This window comes from Melopsittacus undulatus, chromosome 5 (assembly GCF_012275295.1).
Source record: "Melopsittacus undulatus isolate bMelUnd1 chromosome 5, bMelUnd1.mat.Z, whole genome shotgun sequence".
NCBI classification, from domain to species: Eukaryota; Metazoa; Chordata; class Aves; order Psittaciformes; family Psittaculidae; genus Melopsittacus; species Melopsittacus undulatus.
This window is the reverse complement of record NC_047531.1, coordinates 28,191,634-28,209,915: the sequence shown is the minus strand read 5'-3', so window position 1 is coordinate 28,209,915 and position 18,282 is coordinate 28,191,634. Positions and strand designations below refer to the sequence as shown.

The 18,282-nt window shown below is 41.2% G+C and overlaps 1 protein-coding gene across 2 annotated transcripts in view; it reads left to right on the top strand.

Moving 5' to 3' along the window:
• The first annotated feature begins 1,335 nt into the window (after window positions 1–1,335).
• The window catches only part of PIK3CG (phosphatidylinositol-4,5-bisphosphate 3-kinase catalytic subunit gamma), a 33,117-nt gene continuing 16,170 nt past the window's right edge, over window positions 1,336–18,282 (top strand). Inside the window, exons 1-5 of one of the 2 annotated variants that reach the window (XM_034063219.1) lie at window positions 1,336–1,452; window positions 7,357–9,378; window positions 13,551–13,616; window positions 13,721–13,946; window positions 17,883–17,986. In XM_034063219.1, coding sequence (XP_033919110.1) covers window positions 7,369–9,378; window positions 13,551–13,616; window positions 13,721–13,946; window positions 17,883–17,986 — 2,406 coding nt within the window. In that variant the 5' untranslated portion in view covers window positions 1,336–1,452; window positions 7,357–7,368. Of the gene's footprint in view, window positions 1,453–7,345; window positions 9,379–13,550; window positions 13,617–13,720; window positions 13,947–17,882; window positions 17,987–18,282 lie in introns of those variants that run through there. The other variant, XM_005148407.3, reaches the window with a different exon arrangement.

Below are 18,282 nucleotides of genomic sequence, written 5' to 3'. Positions count from 1 at the left end.
CTTAGAAAAATCCAATTCATTTTTATAATCTTTGAGGCAGCCTATGGTCTTGTAAAGCATTCCCTGAAGATGTAACCTTATGTCAGCGTGGTTTTCAGAGCGAGCATGTGGGCTCCTCGCTGTACAAGAGTTCACCTGTGAATCTCATTGCAAGATCAGGGTCAAAAAAGGTCTCAGCATAATAATGGAAAGACTTTTGCTGTTCATTCCAAAAAAGATCTGCAGGGATACAAACATTCAGCTCCATTCAGAGCCAAATAGCCAGCAGTCAGGGTGGGGAAAGAGTGGTGAGGGGGACTTGTTTGTTTGAATTGGATGATGTGAAGGGTTGTGCCTGAACTGCATTTGGAGCCCTGGCACAGTAAGGCTGATGAATTAATCCTCCTGCTGTGGGCAGCCTTGGCAAAGCCCAAGCTGGAGTACTACTATGCCCAGTTTTGTACAGTGCCTTCCGAAAACAGTGTGGTCCATTTAGCAAGAACCCGGAGGCAAGATACAGAAATCAAACGAGGTCTAAGGAACATGACCTAAAAGGAGAGAGCAGGATTGCCCAGACTGGAGGTGGAAAAATAGTAGGAAAAAAATGAAAACAGCACCTTCGAACAAAATGCAGCTGCAGAAAAGAAAAAAAAAAGACGAGGCTCAGCCTGTGAAAGCAGACATTTGATCAGACAGCATGAAAATCTTTCCCAAGGAAAAGGCTACCGCACGCTAGAGCAGCCTGCTGTCTCCAGGGTTGTTTGAGGACAGCTTAGACAGACCAGCTTTGTCCTCCTCTTAGCGCATGGGGCTGGTCGTGCTGTCACCACCACCCGGCATGGCCTGGCCGGCAAGCCCTGGCTCTGGCTACTGGCACTGCCGAAGTGGTGACCGCTCAGCAACGAGCACGGCTGGCGACTGGGATCTCTGCAGTGAACACCTCTTGAAGATGCTTCCAGGGAGATTTGCTGGCTGTGCTGACACCCGGACACGGTGCTCTACCGCAGTAGCCGATATAGCCGTACTCTGGTTGATGTGGCAGTACTGGACAAGCGGGTGCCGGCCGGCAGCGGGGCTGCCCGCCGCCTCCAGGCGGCAAGGCCGGGGACGGCTCTTGGCGTACCCGGGAAGCGTCCCGGCCCCCTCCCCGGGTCCAACCCCCGCCTTACTCGGGGGAAACGGCGTGGCCCCGGGGCCCGGCTCGGCGGGCTGCGGGAGGGTTGGCCGCAGCGGTGAGGGCAGTGGCCGGGCTCCCCGGGGCCCCAGCGGGGCCGGGCGGCGGCTGCCGAGCGGGGCGGGGAGGCCCCACAGCCGGTTCCCTCTTTGCCCGGCATGTGATTGGCGGCGGCTCCGGAGCTGCCTACCGCCGGCCATGGAGCCTCCCCTCCGGCCCCCAGCCCGCTCCTCTTCCTGCTGAGGAAAACACCTGTCCGGAGCTGGAGCTGGAGCCGGGGCCGCGGCCGCGGCGCTGCGGTGAGTAGCTCCGTCCCGGGGCCCGCCGGAGATCGCCGGCGCACCCTGCCCGAGGCCCGGGCTCGCAGGTGGCGGCGGAGGCCCCGGCCCGGCGGTGGCGGGTCCCGGCTCCCCGCGGTGGCGGTGGCAGACCCGCCCGGCCGGGTCCCGGCTGCCCCGCGGCGCTGTGCGCGGCGAGGTTCGCCCTCGCGCGGCGACTGCTCCCCTGCTGCTCCCTTGGGCGCTACGGAGCGGTCCGGCCCTGGCCGCCATCTCGGGCCGGAGGGCGCGGCACCTGGGCCCGGCCGTAGTCCGGGTGCGGGAGGCAGCCCCGGTCCCCGGCGCGTCTGCAGGGTTTGGCTTAGGGGAAGCCAGAGGCCAGAGCCCCGTTCCAGCCGGGTGTGTGGTGACCGGGGTCAGCAGTTGTGAGCCCACGGCTGCTGCCCGTCCGTCGCTCCTCGCGGCCTCGGTCCCAGCTCACATCCCAGACCCAGCATGAGTTACAGGTTTGATGCAAAACCTGCACAGGAAGCTTAAGAATGTCGAATGAAACAATGCAAAGTGAAGGACCACACGAAGCAGTGGTAGCAGTTACCTCTGGTCTTAAGCTCTGTGACTCAGCTCTGCTCCAACACAGCTTTTAAACAATAAATAACTGTATTTCCTCATCCAGCAGACTTCTTGTCGCTGCCAGGTACATGTGGACCATAAAGGCTTCCCCCACCACAAATCGTCTGAAGTAACAACTGAGGGCATTCTGGAGTTGGTTGTTATTGTAGGTTCGGCCACACTGTTACAGTCACAATTAGAAAATGGCACAAGCTGAGAGGACAGGGAGTACCCAAATAGTGACTGTGTCCCCGCACAAGCTGCAGTGGCAATCTCTGTTTTCAGACTCCATGAACTGTTGGTTTGAAGGTAGATTACCCATCACTTGTATAACTTTGGTTAACCATAACTTTGCTAGAATTCTCACCTAAATTGTCAGAACCAGCTAGAAGTTGCTGCTTGTTCCAGAAGCAGCCCAAGGTAGATAACTGGTATAGAAATCAAAATATGCAAAGGTCTGTAGTGAAAACAAGTGCATCCTGAAATATTACAGCCACAATAGCAGTCAGCATCTCTTGACTGAGATATTGAGCTGTATCTACTGATCAGTATACCTTTAGATGAAGAATGCGACTATATTGCGTGTGAAGTTTAATTGCTAATGGGAACCTCCACTGATTTAATTCCCATGAGAGCTGGTAGTTGCTAGAGGATTTGACGAAAGAACTGGGCAGAATGTTGTTTGTTGTTGTGTTCATGCTTAACACTGTGGTGCTGTATCCCTGCATAGTTCAGTACTGGATCACTGTAGATGCAGGAAAGATGTATTGTACTTCTATCCAGCAAATGCAAATCCATCTCTGACAGTAGAACAATGTTAGCAAGTAGATGTAACGTGCTGCTTGGAAAACTTCAGGTTGTGTCATGGTAGTTTTGTTTGTTGTTTTTATTTGTTGGTTTTATTAATTTTAGAAGTTAACTTTATCTGAAACTGTGAATGTAAATGCAGCATTATTACATTTGCATGAGGTAATTCTTAACTCAGGTAGAAAGTTCCTGCTTTCTCACAGGTCATGTTGTCTGGGAAGTTCACACTAAAGTGCAAAGAATCATTTTAAAATGAGATTTTCCCATGGTGGATTAAACCAGAAACCAGAGCTAATGTAGAATTAACATGAGAATAGCCAGTGAAGAATGAGTAACTGGTAAAACTCTTCACACAGTCCTAGTAAAGCAATAAAGTTTGACAAATATTGTGATGTTATGAACCTACTAACTAATTAATTATAATATCACATTGTCTTTTTAAGGCACCTTTCAGCCAGTGTTTTCAAATCATTTAATAAGTTTTCTCATGAATTTATCTCCTAATCTTGCTGTGGATTATGTTTCAGCCTAAACTGTGCTGGCTCCGTTCCCTTCCCTTCAGTTCCCATCCCTGTCCTACCACTTCTGCAAGTGATGACTCAGATCAAGGAACTGATCCAGCTGAAAATTAACCAAATTTTTTGTTTGCTGACCTGAGTGATGAGATAGGAGCATGACTGGAGACAAAGGCAAACCTGTTTGCTTGTCTTAGCTACCTTCTACAGGCACACCTCCTCCTGCTCCATTGCCACCACCAGGATCTGTGGACCTCTGGCAGTTCTAATACAGAGGAATTCAGGGTTGATGCAGCTGATTAGAATTAGACATAAAAAAAGAGAATTTTTTTTGGTGTTGTTGCAGTAGGCATATAGAAATGTCAATAATGTAATGCTTAGGCACGACAAAGGGTGCCTAAAGAAGTGATTTTAAAAGATTTTCTGTTAAAAAGTCAAAGTTTTCTGATGCATATGCATAAGGAAATATGGTTTTGCCATTGCCTACACATGGATTAAAAGAAAATAGAGGCAATTTGGTGTCATCCTAAGAATGGGACACTTTTGTGGCTATCATTGCAGAGACAGATTAGAGGCCGTCATTGCTTCAAGAACTGTCTTCTGAAGCTGATGTAAAGGGTCAGAGCTGAACTGGAAATGTAGATTGGACTGGACTGGACTAGACATGACGGGTCAGAGCCCAGATGAATGTGAGAGAAGAGACAGTCTTGTGTGGGCAGTTAGACAAGCACTTTGCATTGTGTCTGATGCAGTTAGGGAAGGGGGGGATGTCAGAACCTTTTGCAATATTGCTCTACCTGTCTTTTTAAGTGGATCACAGTGTCGAATAGCTGCATTCGTCAGGCAATGTGCAGGGTACTTCTCTGCTGCCTGAGGTAAAGATGCTGCCTTGGATTGTCTAGATCAATGGAATAGTTCTGGAATAGCTTAGCAGAGATGAATACTTGTGTTTGAAAAGTTAATCTTGAAGTGCATAGCACATGACAACAAGATGAGGACATTTTAAACCAGCAGGCTGTCTTAGCTTTGGCAAAACACAATGAAACTGATACAAGTCCAGGTTTACTTAACAGGATCAGTATGACTTCTAGAATGAGAAATATTTGCAAAAAACCTATGTAGGCTGTTGGCATGAAAAAACCCTTACTGCTAGCTGCTTATGTATAAATGAACAAAAATACAGGACCACATTACATGTTTTAGAAATTATACTTCATAAGATAGACTCTGCAAAGTCAAACTCTCTACAGTCAGGGCTTTCAAAACACAGGTTTTGCAAAACACATTTTCCTCTTTAGCATTGCTCCTTTTCTTTTCCTACACATCCAGATCCTTTTCCTTTTTACATGAAACCAGCTACTTTCTTCTCCGTCATCCTGGATATTGCTGTTGAGGTTGCTGATGCTCAAGTTTTCCAGCCACTGGGTGCTTTTTTCAGACTGGAGAGGAAAGCAATGTGTAGTGCTGAGGTACCATAGAGACTGTGGCTGATGAATGTGTGGAGGATGAGTGTTGGAGATGTCTTGACCAACATGTGTAAATTTCATGACAGCAACAAAATGTTCAGGGCAACTTTGCCATTTCCTTTTGACATTTCAAACATTGGCTCTAAAAGGTAGAGGGAGATAGGACAGTGTGTTTCCCCCAGAATCACTTCCTAAGAAAAAGAACCTGTGAAGAGAAATCAATCCTAGCTGCCAAGCAAAAAGGTGCTCTGAGAAAGAAGGACTATGTCTGTGGTGGAGGGTATTTTCTTTTTTAACCTCTGCAAAGTGTTGATTTCAGAGGTTGTGAGTGGCACACTGGAGGCAGGTAAGAGGCTTGTCTCAAGAGTCAGCATATTTGTAAGATATGTACTGCCATAGGATGTATGCTGGATATTGCTGTTCAGATGGTCAGTATTTCACTGCAAGTGTCATAATGAATAAGGATCCAGTTAGAGGTTTTTCTGTCTTGTCTTTCTGATTTGTATGGGTTTTCCCAAATTGTTTTCCTGTGGGTATTTTTTTTTTATTTAGTAAAGGAACAGCTCTTCAGATTGTAGTTAACCACAAGAAAAAGGGTTGGACGTCCATGGTTTAAATACTTCCTGAATTTTATGTCATAATTTGTAGTGGATTTGACCGTGTGTTTGTAGTTATAAATGGATGAGTTAAAAATACTAGGAGGAAGATTGCCCTGCAGTTCTATTGCTGAGGTGACCACGCAAGATCCTTGGCAGATACCATCTCCATGTGGCTTCTGTATGGAGGCTGGCTTAAAAATGCTAATGAATTTAACTTGGGAGTCCTCAAAGGACTATCACCATGGAAATAAAAATAAGGAAACATTGCAGATTTAGTTGTCTTTTTTCCTGGTATTCCTATTTATTCTTTTATAAAGTATTTAGGCTCTCCAAAATATGTTGGTTTTAAAATGTTTTATTTTGATTCATTAATTGTTGGGATTATTCTTAGCTACTTTTAGAAGACTTTAAGCATGTCTTCTACACATGTGTATTAGAATCAGATTGGTGTGCTGTCAGTGTATTTTTATTGTAACAGGAAAACCATTCTGACTTTTTTTAAGATGAGCAATCATATGTATAATCAACTTGGTTAAAACTTCCTTCCTGGTAAGTGCAGCACTTCCTTTGCATCTGGATATGAGGGCGAGCAAGAAAAGCAGAACAGCTTAAACAAAGAACTTTTTGCATGAATGGTCTTCCTTTAAAAAAATAGGAACTTTAGATATCAAACAAATGAATCGTCTTCAGCAATTCAGCCTTTATTTTATGAACAGGTAATATTTCCTTTATCAGTTATACGTGGGGTGTGCCCACCGTCTTTGCTTTCCGGAACTTGAAAAAAGAATTGTAGTTGGCAAACTCTGTCATTTCAGTTTAACCTGTTGCATCTTCTTGTTTTGTTATCTACTAAGGCATCGTTACATTGGCTTTAGTTTTTTCCAGCTGTTAGAGAAAGATTTTATGTGTAACATACATTGTCTGGAAAAGAAGTTCGGTATGTTGCTGTAACTTAGCTTGTGTGAGAATGCTCAGTCAGTGCTGCCTTCTTCCAAGCTCTTGGTGAATCTTTTCACTTTAATATTGTTCGATGGAGATTAACTGTGAGCAACGATATGTTTTGTTTACTGAAAGCTGTTAAGGTAGGCTACTCATGTTTAATGTTGCTTTACAGGTGTTTTGAGTATGATTTGATGTAGAGGCATCAGCTTGGCAGTTTTTTGTTCTGTAAAAAGCTAATAGTTTATACTGGAAATGTTTACTTTTAAAATGGATGGATGTTATTGGTCAGGTGAAATGATTTATTATAAAGAACCACATCTAAGGATACTAGGATTGAATTTAGATACATATTAAGTACCTGTCTTCAGAAGTAGTCCCTGACTTTTGAATCCTAAGTGCTTTTCTTGCTTTTAAGTCCTTATTCCTCATCACTAAAAAGAGAGGCAGAGGAAAATGGCAATAGGCTCACCTCTGTTGAGTCTGCAAACAGACTGCTTGTTTTGTTACCTTTGGTCATTCCTGGAGCTCAGTGGGATGGCATCCTGATCATGCACAGTTGTGTGTCTTTTGATTTCTGTGAAAATCCACATGTTAATATCAGCAGCATCAAAATAGATAAGGCAGCAAAAGAATCCATGCTTGATCAAATAGAAGCAAGAACAAATCATTGTGGAGGAAATACGTAGTCAGACTGCGTATCCTCCATGAAATTTAGAAAGGCTGTTTAAAAGCTCTATTTTAATTATTTAATCATTAGAGGGTTGCTTTGTTGTTTCTTGGTTGTTTTTTTGTTTGTATTTGGAGGTGAATTGAATAGATTATGTCTGAGGTAGTTTATGTAAATCACGTATTTATGACCAGAAATTAAGAAGGCATATACATAGTAGGATTCTGACTGGCCTGTGATTTCAATTAAAAAGAGGTAAAAAATAAGAGTGCTTAAAAATGTAAATGAGAAAGTAATCAAGCATTTGTATGTTTTGCTAGATTTCTTCTGGCATGGAGTTGGAGGATGAACTCCATGAACAGCCCGTTGTTATGAGAGAGGAAAACAAACGAAGGAGAAGAAGGATGAAACCTCACTGTACATCGAGTAATTTGTCATCAATGGAACTGATATCCATTGAGTTCATTTTGCCTACAAGCAATAAACATACTAAAGTACCGGAAATGATGTTACTTGAAATAGCAGCCAACTGTACGGTTGAGCAAATGAAAGCACAGATTTGGGTGCGTGCACTAGAGATGAGTCAAACCACAGACTTCTACCACACATTTACCCCGGATCAGTTTATTTTGCAGTATCAGAAGAAAGGGCAATGGTATGAAATTTATGATAAACATCAAGTATTACAGACTCTGGACTGCATACTGTACTGGAAAGTGTTACAGAAAAAGGTGGGCAAGATCTATGTTGTCCAGAAACAAAGCCCATCAGAAGAAGTTCAGGAATTTCAGCGGCAACTTAATGATTTAATTGGTTACGATGTCACTGATGTAAGCAACGTACATGATGATGAACTGGAATTTACCCGTCGTAGATTAGTCACTCCTCGAATGATAGAGGTAGCCTGTAGAGATCCTAAATTGTATGCAATGCACCCATGGACTACATCTAAGCCACTCCCAGAATATTTATTAAAAAAGATCACCAATAATAACATTTTCATAATCATACATAGAGGAACAACGAGCCAAAAAGTTAAAGTGTCCATAGATGACACTCCAGATATGATTCTCCACAGCTTTTTCACAAAAATGGCAAAGAAAAAGTCTTTGATGGACATTCCTGAAGATCATAGTGAACTGGATTTTGTTCTCAGGATTTGTGGCAGAGATGAGTACATTACTGGAGAGACACCAATCAAAGATTTTCACTGGATAAGACAGTGCCTTAAGAATGGGGAAGAAATCCACCTTGTCTTAGACAATCCCCCTGACCCGAGTGAGGATGAGGTTCAGAAGGAAGAGTGGCCTTTGGTGGATGACTGTACAGGTGTTACAGGGTATCATGAACAATTAACAATAGATGGAAAAGATCATGAGCGAGTCTTCACTATCTCTCTATGGGATTGTAATAGGAAATTTAGGGTGAAAATAATTGGCATTGATATCCCAGTTTTACCCAGAAATACTGATCTCACTGTGTTTGTGGAAGCTAACATTCAACATGGGCAGCAGCTCCTTTCACAGAGGAGGACTTCATCAAAGCCTTTTACTGAGGAGGTTCTGTGGAATATTTGGTTGGAGTTTGATATAAAAATTAAGGATTTGCCTAAAGGGGCACTCCTGAATCTTCAGATATACTGCGGTAAAGCACAGGGACTGTCCACAAAGACAAACCTTCAGTCACATGAATCCCCCAACTCTGATCCAAAGTGCAAAACTCAGCTTCTCTATTACGTAAATCTTTTGTTAATAGACCACCGTTTCTTGCTACGAAGTGGGGAATATGTGCTCCACATGTGGAAGATTCCAGGCAAGGGGGAAGAACAAGGAAGTATCAATGCAGACAAACTCACATCAGCAACTAACCCAGATAAAGAAAACTCAATGGCTATCTCTATTGTGCTGGATAAATATTGTCACCCAATTGCCTTGCCCAAGCACAGGATAACATCAGATCCCCAAGGGGACAGGGCGCGAGCTGAAATGCCCAACCAGCTTCGCAAACAACTTGAAGAGATCATAGCAACTGACCCACTTAATCCACTTTCTCCTGAGGACAAAGAGCTGTTGTGGCACTTTAGATATGAAAGCATAAAGCACCCCAAGGCATATCCTAAGCTGCTTAGCTCTGTGAAATGGGGACAACAAGAAATAGTGGCCAAAACATACCAGTTGCTAGCTAAAAAGGAGGTTTGGGATCAAAGTACTTTAGATGTTGGACTCACAATGCAACTTCTGGACTGTAACTTTTCAGATGAAAATGTCCGAGCAATGGCAGTTCAAAAACTGGAAAGTTTGGAAGATGATGATGTTCTTCATTATCTTCTGCAGCTTGTGCAGGTAAGGTGTATTTGCATTCTTGAGCTCTGCCTTCCATGTATATTTGCATTATTCCATCATCATTCCCATCTTAGTAGGTCTACTTAGTAATCCCTGGTTTTGAAGTCTTCAGTGTTTATTCAAAGCAGTAACCAAATTAATCCAAACCATGTTTTCTACATTTTCCTCTTGCCTATGTTGTTATTTCTGTGTTACTGTTGCCTTGTGTCTTATGATTTGCTCTTGTGTTTACAGTATTATGTTTTTCTGGAAATTGTCAACATTAGCACAGCTATGATGGGAGCAAGTCTCAACTGTGTTGTCTCTAATCCTGTTTGTATCAGGTCTGAATCATACAGCACTGAGGAATTGTTCACTGGCTTTGCCAATAGTTTAGAAAGAGTGTAGACAGAAAGAAAGTGAAGGCAGATGTTGACATGGGCAAAGCCTGAAGAAAAGTCTGGCATTGGTTTTTAGGTCAAGAATAACAGCGTTGTTACATAGTATGTTGCAGTAACTTCGATCTTGGTACTCTTAAGGGGGCCAAATTTATTTAGAATGTTCCAGAAGATTTTAAGAAGTAAATAAAGGGTTGCTAGGACTGCATAATAAAATTAGTTCATTCTGGGAAGTTGGGTGAAAAATGAAATAATAGCAGTGAATCACAGCTGTATCGATTTGAAGCACTCTGTGCACAGATTTGCCAGATGAAACATCAGGAAGGTTTATATCAGTTATACAAGAGAATTGGTTTGTCTTCTTTTCCACAACGTGGTGCCGGAGCTGGGCAGCCTGTCAGCAGCAGCAGAGTCATGTCTGGTGGCCAGTGAAAGCTGTAATCCTGCCACTTTTCCTGGTAGCCATGTCCCCCAAAGCAAGGTGACTCTGCAGGCTTCCCACACCCGACAAGGCTCTGGCTCCTGTGGAAAGGCTGTCGCCCCACAGAGCAGGAAATACTCATTTCAAAGAATCAGAGGACAAAATTGACATTCAATATTTAAAAGGGGAAAAAGGAACTGCAACAGCCAGGGAAGCTGTGGGATAGGGCTTTTAATTTTTGTGGGTTCAGAGAGAGCCTGGGTCCACAGGAAAGTGAAGTTGGTATTTCAGATTTTGCTGCGCATCAGTAGTGCTTTAAACAAAGCCTTTTTTGCCTTGTCTTTGCTTGATGAGGCTCCCCAGGCAGAATTTATGCACTTCTGCATTAACCAAAGGAGTCACCACGGTTACCTCATTGGGCCTCCCACATAGCTGCTGCTATATATGTGCTTAGCTTGTGAGCTTTTGCTGTATACATGTGGCTCAGCAATTGTATTCGCTTTTGTATCCAAATTAGGAGTTTGGGATGGTGATTGGCTGGTTTCAAAGTGCCTGAGAGAATGGGGAAAATACTGGGGTTTTTCCATTTGTTTTTGAAATTATTTGCTTTCAGGAAGTACGAATCTGGAGAGTTTTAAAAAGAATCAATCCAACGGTAAATTAAATTACTGTAGCATAAAATCATAGGAGCTTAACTTCACTGTGTCATTTTACTAAGAGATTTGGTAAGAAATTAAGAGACTGTCGTCCCCCTGAAGGAAAAAAATGTTATATCCCAGCTTTTGCCTCTTTGCTGTTTCCTTGTCTGTTGTTCCTTGGCTAGCAATGAGCACAGTCCATCAGTATCCTGCACCTAAATGTTCATACCACAGTGTACTTGAAAATCCACATTTTTCAGAGAATGGATGTCAGCCATTCCTTTGCTCTAATGGACACATCCGAGATGTTTCTTCTGCAAACAGTCATCACTTTTCACATGCATGCCTTCATGAAAGCTTTATGACTTACTTCACTCTGCACAGGATATTCCCATTTTACCTCCTAGTAGAGTTAGAAATCAAACATTTTATTTCCCCCCAGGTTTATCCCAAATAGAAGCAGCCATACCATAAATAAATCTATTGAGCTTTCTACAAAGGTTGGTTCTCTGTGCAGTTGATAAAACATGGACAGGATAGTTAAAATACAACAAAATCCATTGTAAAGCAAACACCAACAACTGTTCTGCTTGTAAATGGCAGTGAGTAAAGCTCTTCTCCTGCTGAATTGACAGACAAAGGTAGGTACAGGGACCTGATGAAGTGCCAGCAGACATTTTTCAATGGTTAGCTTTTGTTGTTGCTATTCAAATGTTGATATTTGACTTCGTGAAGAAAAAAGAAAAATGGAATTAGCTTTTTAAAATAATTATTTCTAAAACATCAGCATAGTAAGGGTGTTCAGAATACAATTTTCTTTTATGTTACAATGTGTTTGCAACCATAATATAAGGAGGTTTTGTTGTGAAGCAGTGGCTGGTTGTTTGGCTGTATTTCATTCTTAAATTGTTTTTCAGGGATATGCACTGAGAACATTCAGCCAAGTATATACTAGAATGGGGTTTTTAATAGGCTTTCTTGGAACTGTAAGCAAATCCATCTGAATTTATGTAATAATTATTGCTTTTGGGTGCCTTATTGCAGTGAAAATTAATTTTTATTAAAAAACTCTTCATACCTTATAATCTCATACACAAAGTAAAAGGAATTACATATTTTAAAATCAGTTTATGTTTGTGAGTTCTCGTCATCTTCCCTAAATCAGACGGCGTTGCCTGGGGAAATAAAACAGTATTGCAGAAATGGTCAAGACAGGTCTTGCAGAATTATGATACTATAGAAGGGCAAGTCTGGTGCTTGGCTTTCTTGTCTGTCTCTTAGCCAGCAGCTGGAAAGAACAAGTCTATGTAGCATTTTATAATGTGGTTCATTCTAGAAGGCTGACTGAAAAGCTCAGTTTATTTTTCCTTCTTTTCCTGTTGAACAAACCCACAGGATGATCTTTCAGAAATAGTGTTGATATTTTAATAATGAAGGTACAATTGTGCTGCAGTACTTTTAAAAGTTTATAAACCCCTGTCATTTGTTTGGTGAATTTAGTAGACCATTGGTGGTGGCTTGGTTGCTTCTTTGCAAGCTGCAGACCACAGTGAACTTGAAAGAGGCATTATATTCTGTAGATGTTTGCCTACTTTGCTGATTCAAAAGCTGAGTATACTACATGCACCCAGCTCTCTGCACATCACTTTATTCTCCCTTAATTTCCCTATGTGCTGCTTCCTGGTGCTCTGTTTCCAGAACCTGAAGTCATTCACCGACCACCTTGGTCCATGACAGGGATTCTGTGACCCTGTCCCACAGACTGTATGCTTATTTCCCTTTTCTTGCCACACGATATAAATGCATACCTTTTTTCCACCTTTGATCTTCATACAAGCCTCCTACAAACTTGGAGTCCCTCAAGCAACAGGAAAGAAGCTGCTGGAAAAACCACTTGAAGTGGACAAGTTCCCTGGCACAGCCCAGTACATGGAAGTGTGATAGTTTTCTGGTAGACTACTTCACTTGGTCATTGTGATGGGGCAGAGGATAACAGCAACAAAATTCCAATCCTGACACTTCAGAAAAGTTGTGACTTTTTGTTTCCACCTTTTTTGGAAATGCTGTGGGCTTGGGTGGAGGGAGCGGCTGATGGAAGAGAAAAATAACATCTAAGCTCACAAGCTCTGGTGAAGTCTTCTTAATTGTACTCATTAATATAGGGTGTGTATCAGGGGCTTTATTCTATTTTGTCATTCATTTAAGGGCTAAATGTGCTCCAAAAAGCTGCTCCTGTATCCTATTTTTGTGGGGGAGCCCAGCGGTGAACCCTGGTGCCCTGGTCCCAAAGTGGCAGATGTTTTATTATTGACAATTTTGATTAGAGAAAGATTACACATATGTCATTTGATTTGGCAATAATCTTTGGAGCCATGTCAGTGTCAGGCTGCAGACTGTTCTGATCTTGCTGGGTTTTGCTACAGCCTGAGAACGCAGTTGCTTTGTTCTCATGCTTCCATGTGCCCAAATCAGTATTCCCATATAGCTGCTCCCTGCATGGCTTTATTTGTTGCTTTAATAATATAACTAAAAAGAAACTGCTGCAAAGAAAAAGTGCCTCTGAATCAGACACAGAGAAGCCTTGCTTTGGTTCTTTCAACTTTGTATCCTCAAAAGACCTGCTTTGTTACACATTTCCTACTCCTGCAGCAGTATGTTCTCTAGATGTCATCGGTAAATTGTGAGAGGAATGAGTTGTTAAACACCTTAATAACATGTCTTTTATGTTTGTATTAGGCAGTGAAATTTGAGCCATATCATGACAGCGCATTAGCCAGATTTCTGCTAAAACGTGGTTTGAGAGTAAGTACTTCACAGTACAGCCAACTTTTGCTAAAGCTACTAGCATTATTAAAACCCTTTGTCAAGACATGCATGCTGATTGTAGTATTTTTCTTTACCTCTAGAACAAAAGAATTGGTCACTTCTTGTTTTGGTTCTTAAGAAGCGAGATTGCCCAGTCCATGCATTACCAGCAGAGGTTTGCAGTCATCCTAGAAGCCTATCTTAGGGGCTGTGGAAAAGCAATGCTACATGATTTCATGAAGCAGGTTCAAGTAATTGAATTGCTCCATAAAGTCACAATGGAGATAAAATCAGTTTCTGCCGAAAAATATGATGTCACTTCTCAAGGTATTTGCTAACTGGCATTTCATTGTTTGTAACAATATTGTTTTTTCTCTTTGGGTGTGAAAATCTAGGCAGCAAATTGTCATGCTTATTTAGAACATTTGTGGGTAAATTACTGTCAAATGGCATCATTATTACTTCTTTTAAACTGCCAGTGTAAGTTAATAGTGATTGAACCAGTAATACATTTGTTTGCTCATTCCACCCCAGAAGGGGAAGAATATCAGTCTTACAGACACCCAGTACATCCCATGTTTTGGCTTATCTTCTTGAACCTCACACCATGCACCTTGGAAACAGCTAAATTCTTGTACATAATCCTTAGCTGAATGCCGGCACTGAAGAAAGAAACAACCCAGGACAGAAATATTAACTGGAAATAAAGAGATAAAGTGACACTTGCCAAGAAATACAGCCCTACCCTACGCAGTCACTGAAAAATGCTTGGCAAGGAAACCAGGGAGGAGTCCAGTACAGCCTCTGCTATGCCACAAAGTGGCTGGTGGATCAGCAGGGGATATGCAGAGCACATCTTTAGGGCTTTTCGATGGGTTGAATAGGAGTCTTGTGAGACACGGATGTGGTATTGTTATTTCTAACTCTTGGAAGCACTGCTTTGGAAGCCACAGTAGGGTTATACAATGCTTATTTACTTGTGTGTTTTGCCTGTCTTTATTTTATTTTTTTCCAACTTCCTTAAAAGCTTGTTTGTCATCATTTCTGTTGGTTGCTTGGTGTTGGGAGTAAGTGTGAGAAGACGTATGGCAATACTCAAATTCTACAGCTCTTCCTGCACGTTCAGCCTAGCGTGTTCCAGGAACTTACCAGTATGTTCCAAAGGCTGTCTTGGTTCAAGACAGCCTTTCCACTCTGGTTATGCAGAAGTGGCTATGGTGGTGTTTCAAAAGAAATTTGAAGGAAATACGCATTTAGTCTTCAATATATAATGTAATATCAGTTACATTACCGCATGGTGTGAGTTAGGGGACTTAAAGAAAGTTGTTTAGAAAGAATATTTTGTACAGGGTTTCAGTATCTTAAAATGCTCTATAATCTTAATGTATCTGGTCAGAATCCCATCTTTTGGAAAGAAACTTAGCCTTGCAGATATACATGCCTGTAACAGTGGTGGTTTCCATCACATTATCTTTGAAGACTATGTGGGCAAAGAAGAAAAGGTTAAAGAGAAAGCAATCACATTAACACCCACCAGGTTTTGAAGTTAAAGAATCTTTGTATGTAACGTTGTCGTGGTTTAAGTAGAACATTGAAATATGACTTATATAATTGACATTTTCACTGAATAAGGCTTCCTGAAACTGTGGCATGTCCTACTAATGCTGTATCTAATTTAATTCATTCTCAGATTATTGTGGATATGATTTTTCCTACAGGCACCATCTACTTCTTATCTTTTAAGAAATGCATGTCCTGAAATTTCTTCTTTAGCTTACTGCTTCTCCTTTGACCATCATTTTTAATGCTCACAGTTGTTTATATTTTCAGTCTGAATATTTCAGACTGTTTCATTTCATTCCATCGTGCAGCCTCCTCTAATTCTGTATGTATCTTTTTCCTCCAGTAATTCTGGATTTTTTTAAAGAATAAATTCTTTCCTGTTAGATTCATAGTAGTCCAGTAGCCATCATGCTGTCAAACTGTTTTCTTTCACTTTTCGTCTAATCTCTTTGCTTATATTTGAACATAGCAAGTAATAATAAACAAATTCTTAAGATCATAATATTACAGCTTGCATAGGATTATCTGCTTTCATCACCACTCTGTGTTAGAAGATTTGTCTCCCAAGAATGTGTCTGTGCAGCCGTTTCTTCTCTTAAAATGCATAGCACTTTGTTCTTAAGCCAGATCAACTTGAAAATTGTTTTAGTAAGCACCTTCACTTGTGTTTTAAAATCAGCTAATTCCTAATCTTTACCAGCTTCAACTGATTGGCATGCAATTTTCAAATTGTATGAATTACATTGAATTGAATACCATTACATTGAATTACATTGAATCCTCATTACAATGAAGAGATGTACTGAAATCAAATCAGATTTGTCTAGGAGATCAATAGTTATATTTTAGAAAGCTATTTCATGGCCCGGTTACTATAACCTAGAGGGGTTTTTATAATGGCTTGTTTTGGGGTTTGTTGGGTTGGGGTTTTTTTTTTGCAAAGGTGTCTAATTATAAAGTCCATTTATTAGCAGCTGTATATTCCTGACATCTTTATTTATTTTTTTACCAGAAGAGATGTCACATTGGTCACCTAGTACTGCTAGGTAGTTCTTTTCTAAAACCCCTTAGGACAGGTGTAACATTTATGTTCTGCGGGTTCTCAGGTAATTATTTTGGCTTGATTATCTTAATTTGGTAGCAGCTTTTGAAATGTCATCATTTCTGAACATAAGCTGGCAACGTGCACTTGCAGCCCAGAAAGCTGCTTCAAAAGGAGTGTAGCCAGAAGGTGATTCTGCCCCTCTGCTCTGGTGAGATCCCACCTGGAATACTGCATCCAGCTCTGCAGTCCTCATACAGGAAAGACATGGACCTGCTGGAGCAGCTCCAGAGGAGGTCATGAAAATGATCACAGGGCTGGAGCACCTCTCCTATGAGGAAAGGCTGAGAGAGTTGAGCTTGTTGTTGGACACCTTATTTCAGCTTTTCAGTACTTGAAAGGGGCTTGTAAGAAAGATGTAGACAGACTTTAGCAGGGCCTTTTGCAACAGGACAAGGGGTGGCAGTTTTGAACTGAAGGAGAGTAGTTCAGACTAGATATAAGGAAAACATTTTTTACAATGAGGGTGGTGAAGCACTGGAAGAGGTTGCCCAAAGGGGTGGTAGATATCCCGTCCCTGGAACATTCAAGGTAGAAGGTGCGCCCCCTCATTGCAGGGGGCTTGGACTAGATGACCTTTAATGGTCCCTTCCAACCCAGACTTTTCTAGGATTGTATGTTTTTATGATTTTGTATATTAGGTTTCCAGATCCACATCTAGCTTTCTCATTACATTTTTTTCTCTTTAATTTTTATCCCCAAAATTACTTGAACATTTATACGCAGCCTCTCCTGTGTAGTTTCTTTTAGAGCAGTGCTCAAGTCTTTATCCTAATGCAGGGTAAGACGTATTATACTATATTTATTATATTATGTTAATTAGCTTGTGCTGCTAACACCTGCTGAGATAAATAAAATGCATCACATGTAGGATAATGCATATTGTTCTAAGCCAAAGATTCAGAAGCTTGAGGTTTTATGAATTCAAAGATTCAGTATATATGAACATTGAAATTCTCGTTCATATAAATATACAGCAAATTTTCATCTTACTGGAATGTGAGATTAACAAAGCTGCGCTATGAAGCCAGTTTTAAGAGAATATGAAATTCAGTATCTCTATAGTTAGGGTCCTTATGATTACAGTATAATTGACTCCAAGAATTCAAAAGCCCGAATCTGTGTCCAAGAGCAATGAGATAGGTTAAAAGAATACTGGAAAATGTGAGGTAATTTTAAATGCCTCCTCCTTCTGAGCCTTTAGGGCAGATAGTTTAGCATTTCCTTGGTAATTATAAGGGCAAACTATTTTTTGTGTTGTACTGTGATTTGTATTTTAAATTAAAGTTGACATTTTAATGTAACCTCCTGAGTCTTCAGAAGAACATCATGCACCCTGTGTAATGGTTACATGACTTGTGAGGTGCTTAAAGACTTTACCGTTATGTATCTAAACCAGCTCTGTCTGTTAATAGTGCAAGTTAAAGAGTTTTCCTCCATTGCTCAAATCAGGAGAGGCTTGAGGAAACCCATTTAAAAAGTAACTAAACAGGGAAGGTTTCTAGCTTAAATCATTGGTTTAGCTTAACAAGTTTGATTACCCATAACTTTTTTTGCTTTCCAACTTTTGATTTCAGTGAGTTTTCTTGTAATTGCAGTTATTGCACAGCTGAGACAAAAACTTGAAAAGCTACAGAGCAGCAAACTTCCAGAAAGTTTTAGGGTTCCATATGATCCTGGGCTAAGAGCAGGAGCATTAGTGGTAAGTATATGCTGAGTTTGTGCAAATCCATTTCAAAAACCCCAATGTCTTATTTACAAGAATGTGTCATTTCTTAAAAATTAAATGCCTGTATAAAACTGTTTTATCTGACTTCAGGGGCCTTGGGATACCCAGTTTCTATTCATCCATTTACTTTCTCTGCCTTACTCTGATTCATATCTGTTATTCAGGTTAGGTCCAGACCTTCATTTTACAAACAAAAATGTCTTCTTCAGCTATTTCTGATTTTCTGGGGGTTGCTTTTGTTGCTTTTATTGGAAAATACATTAAGATTT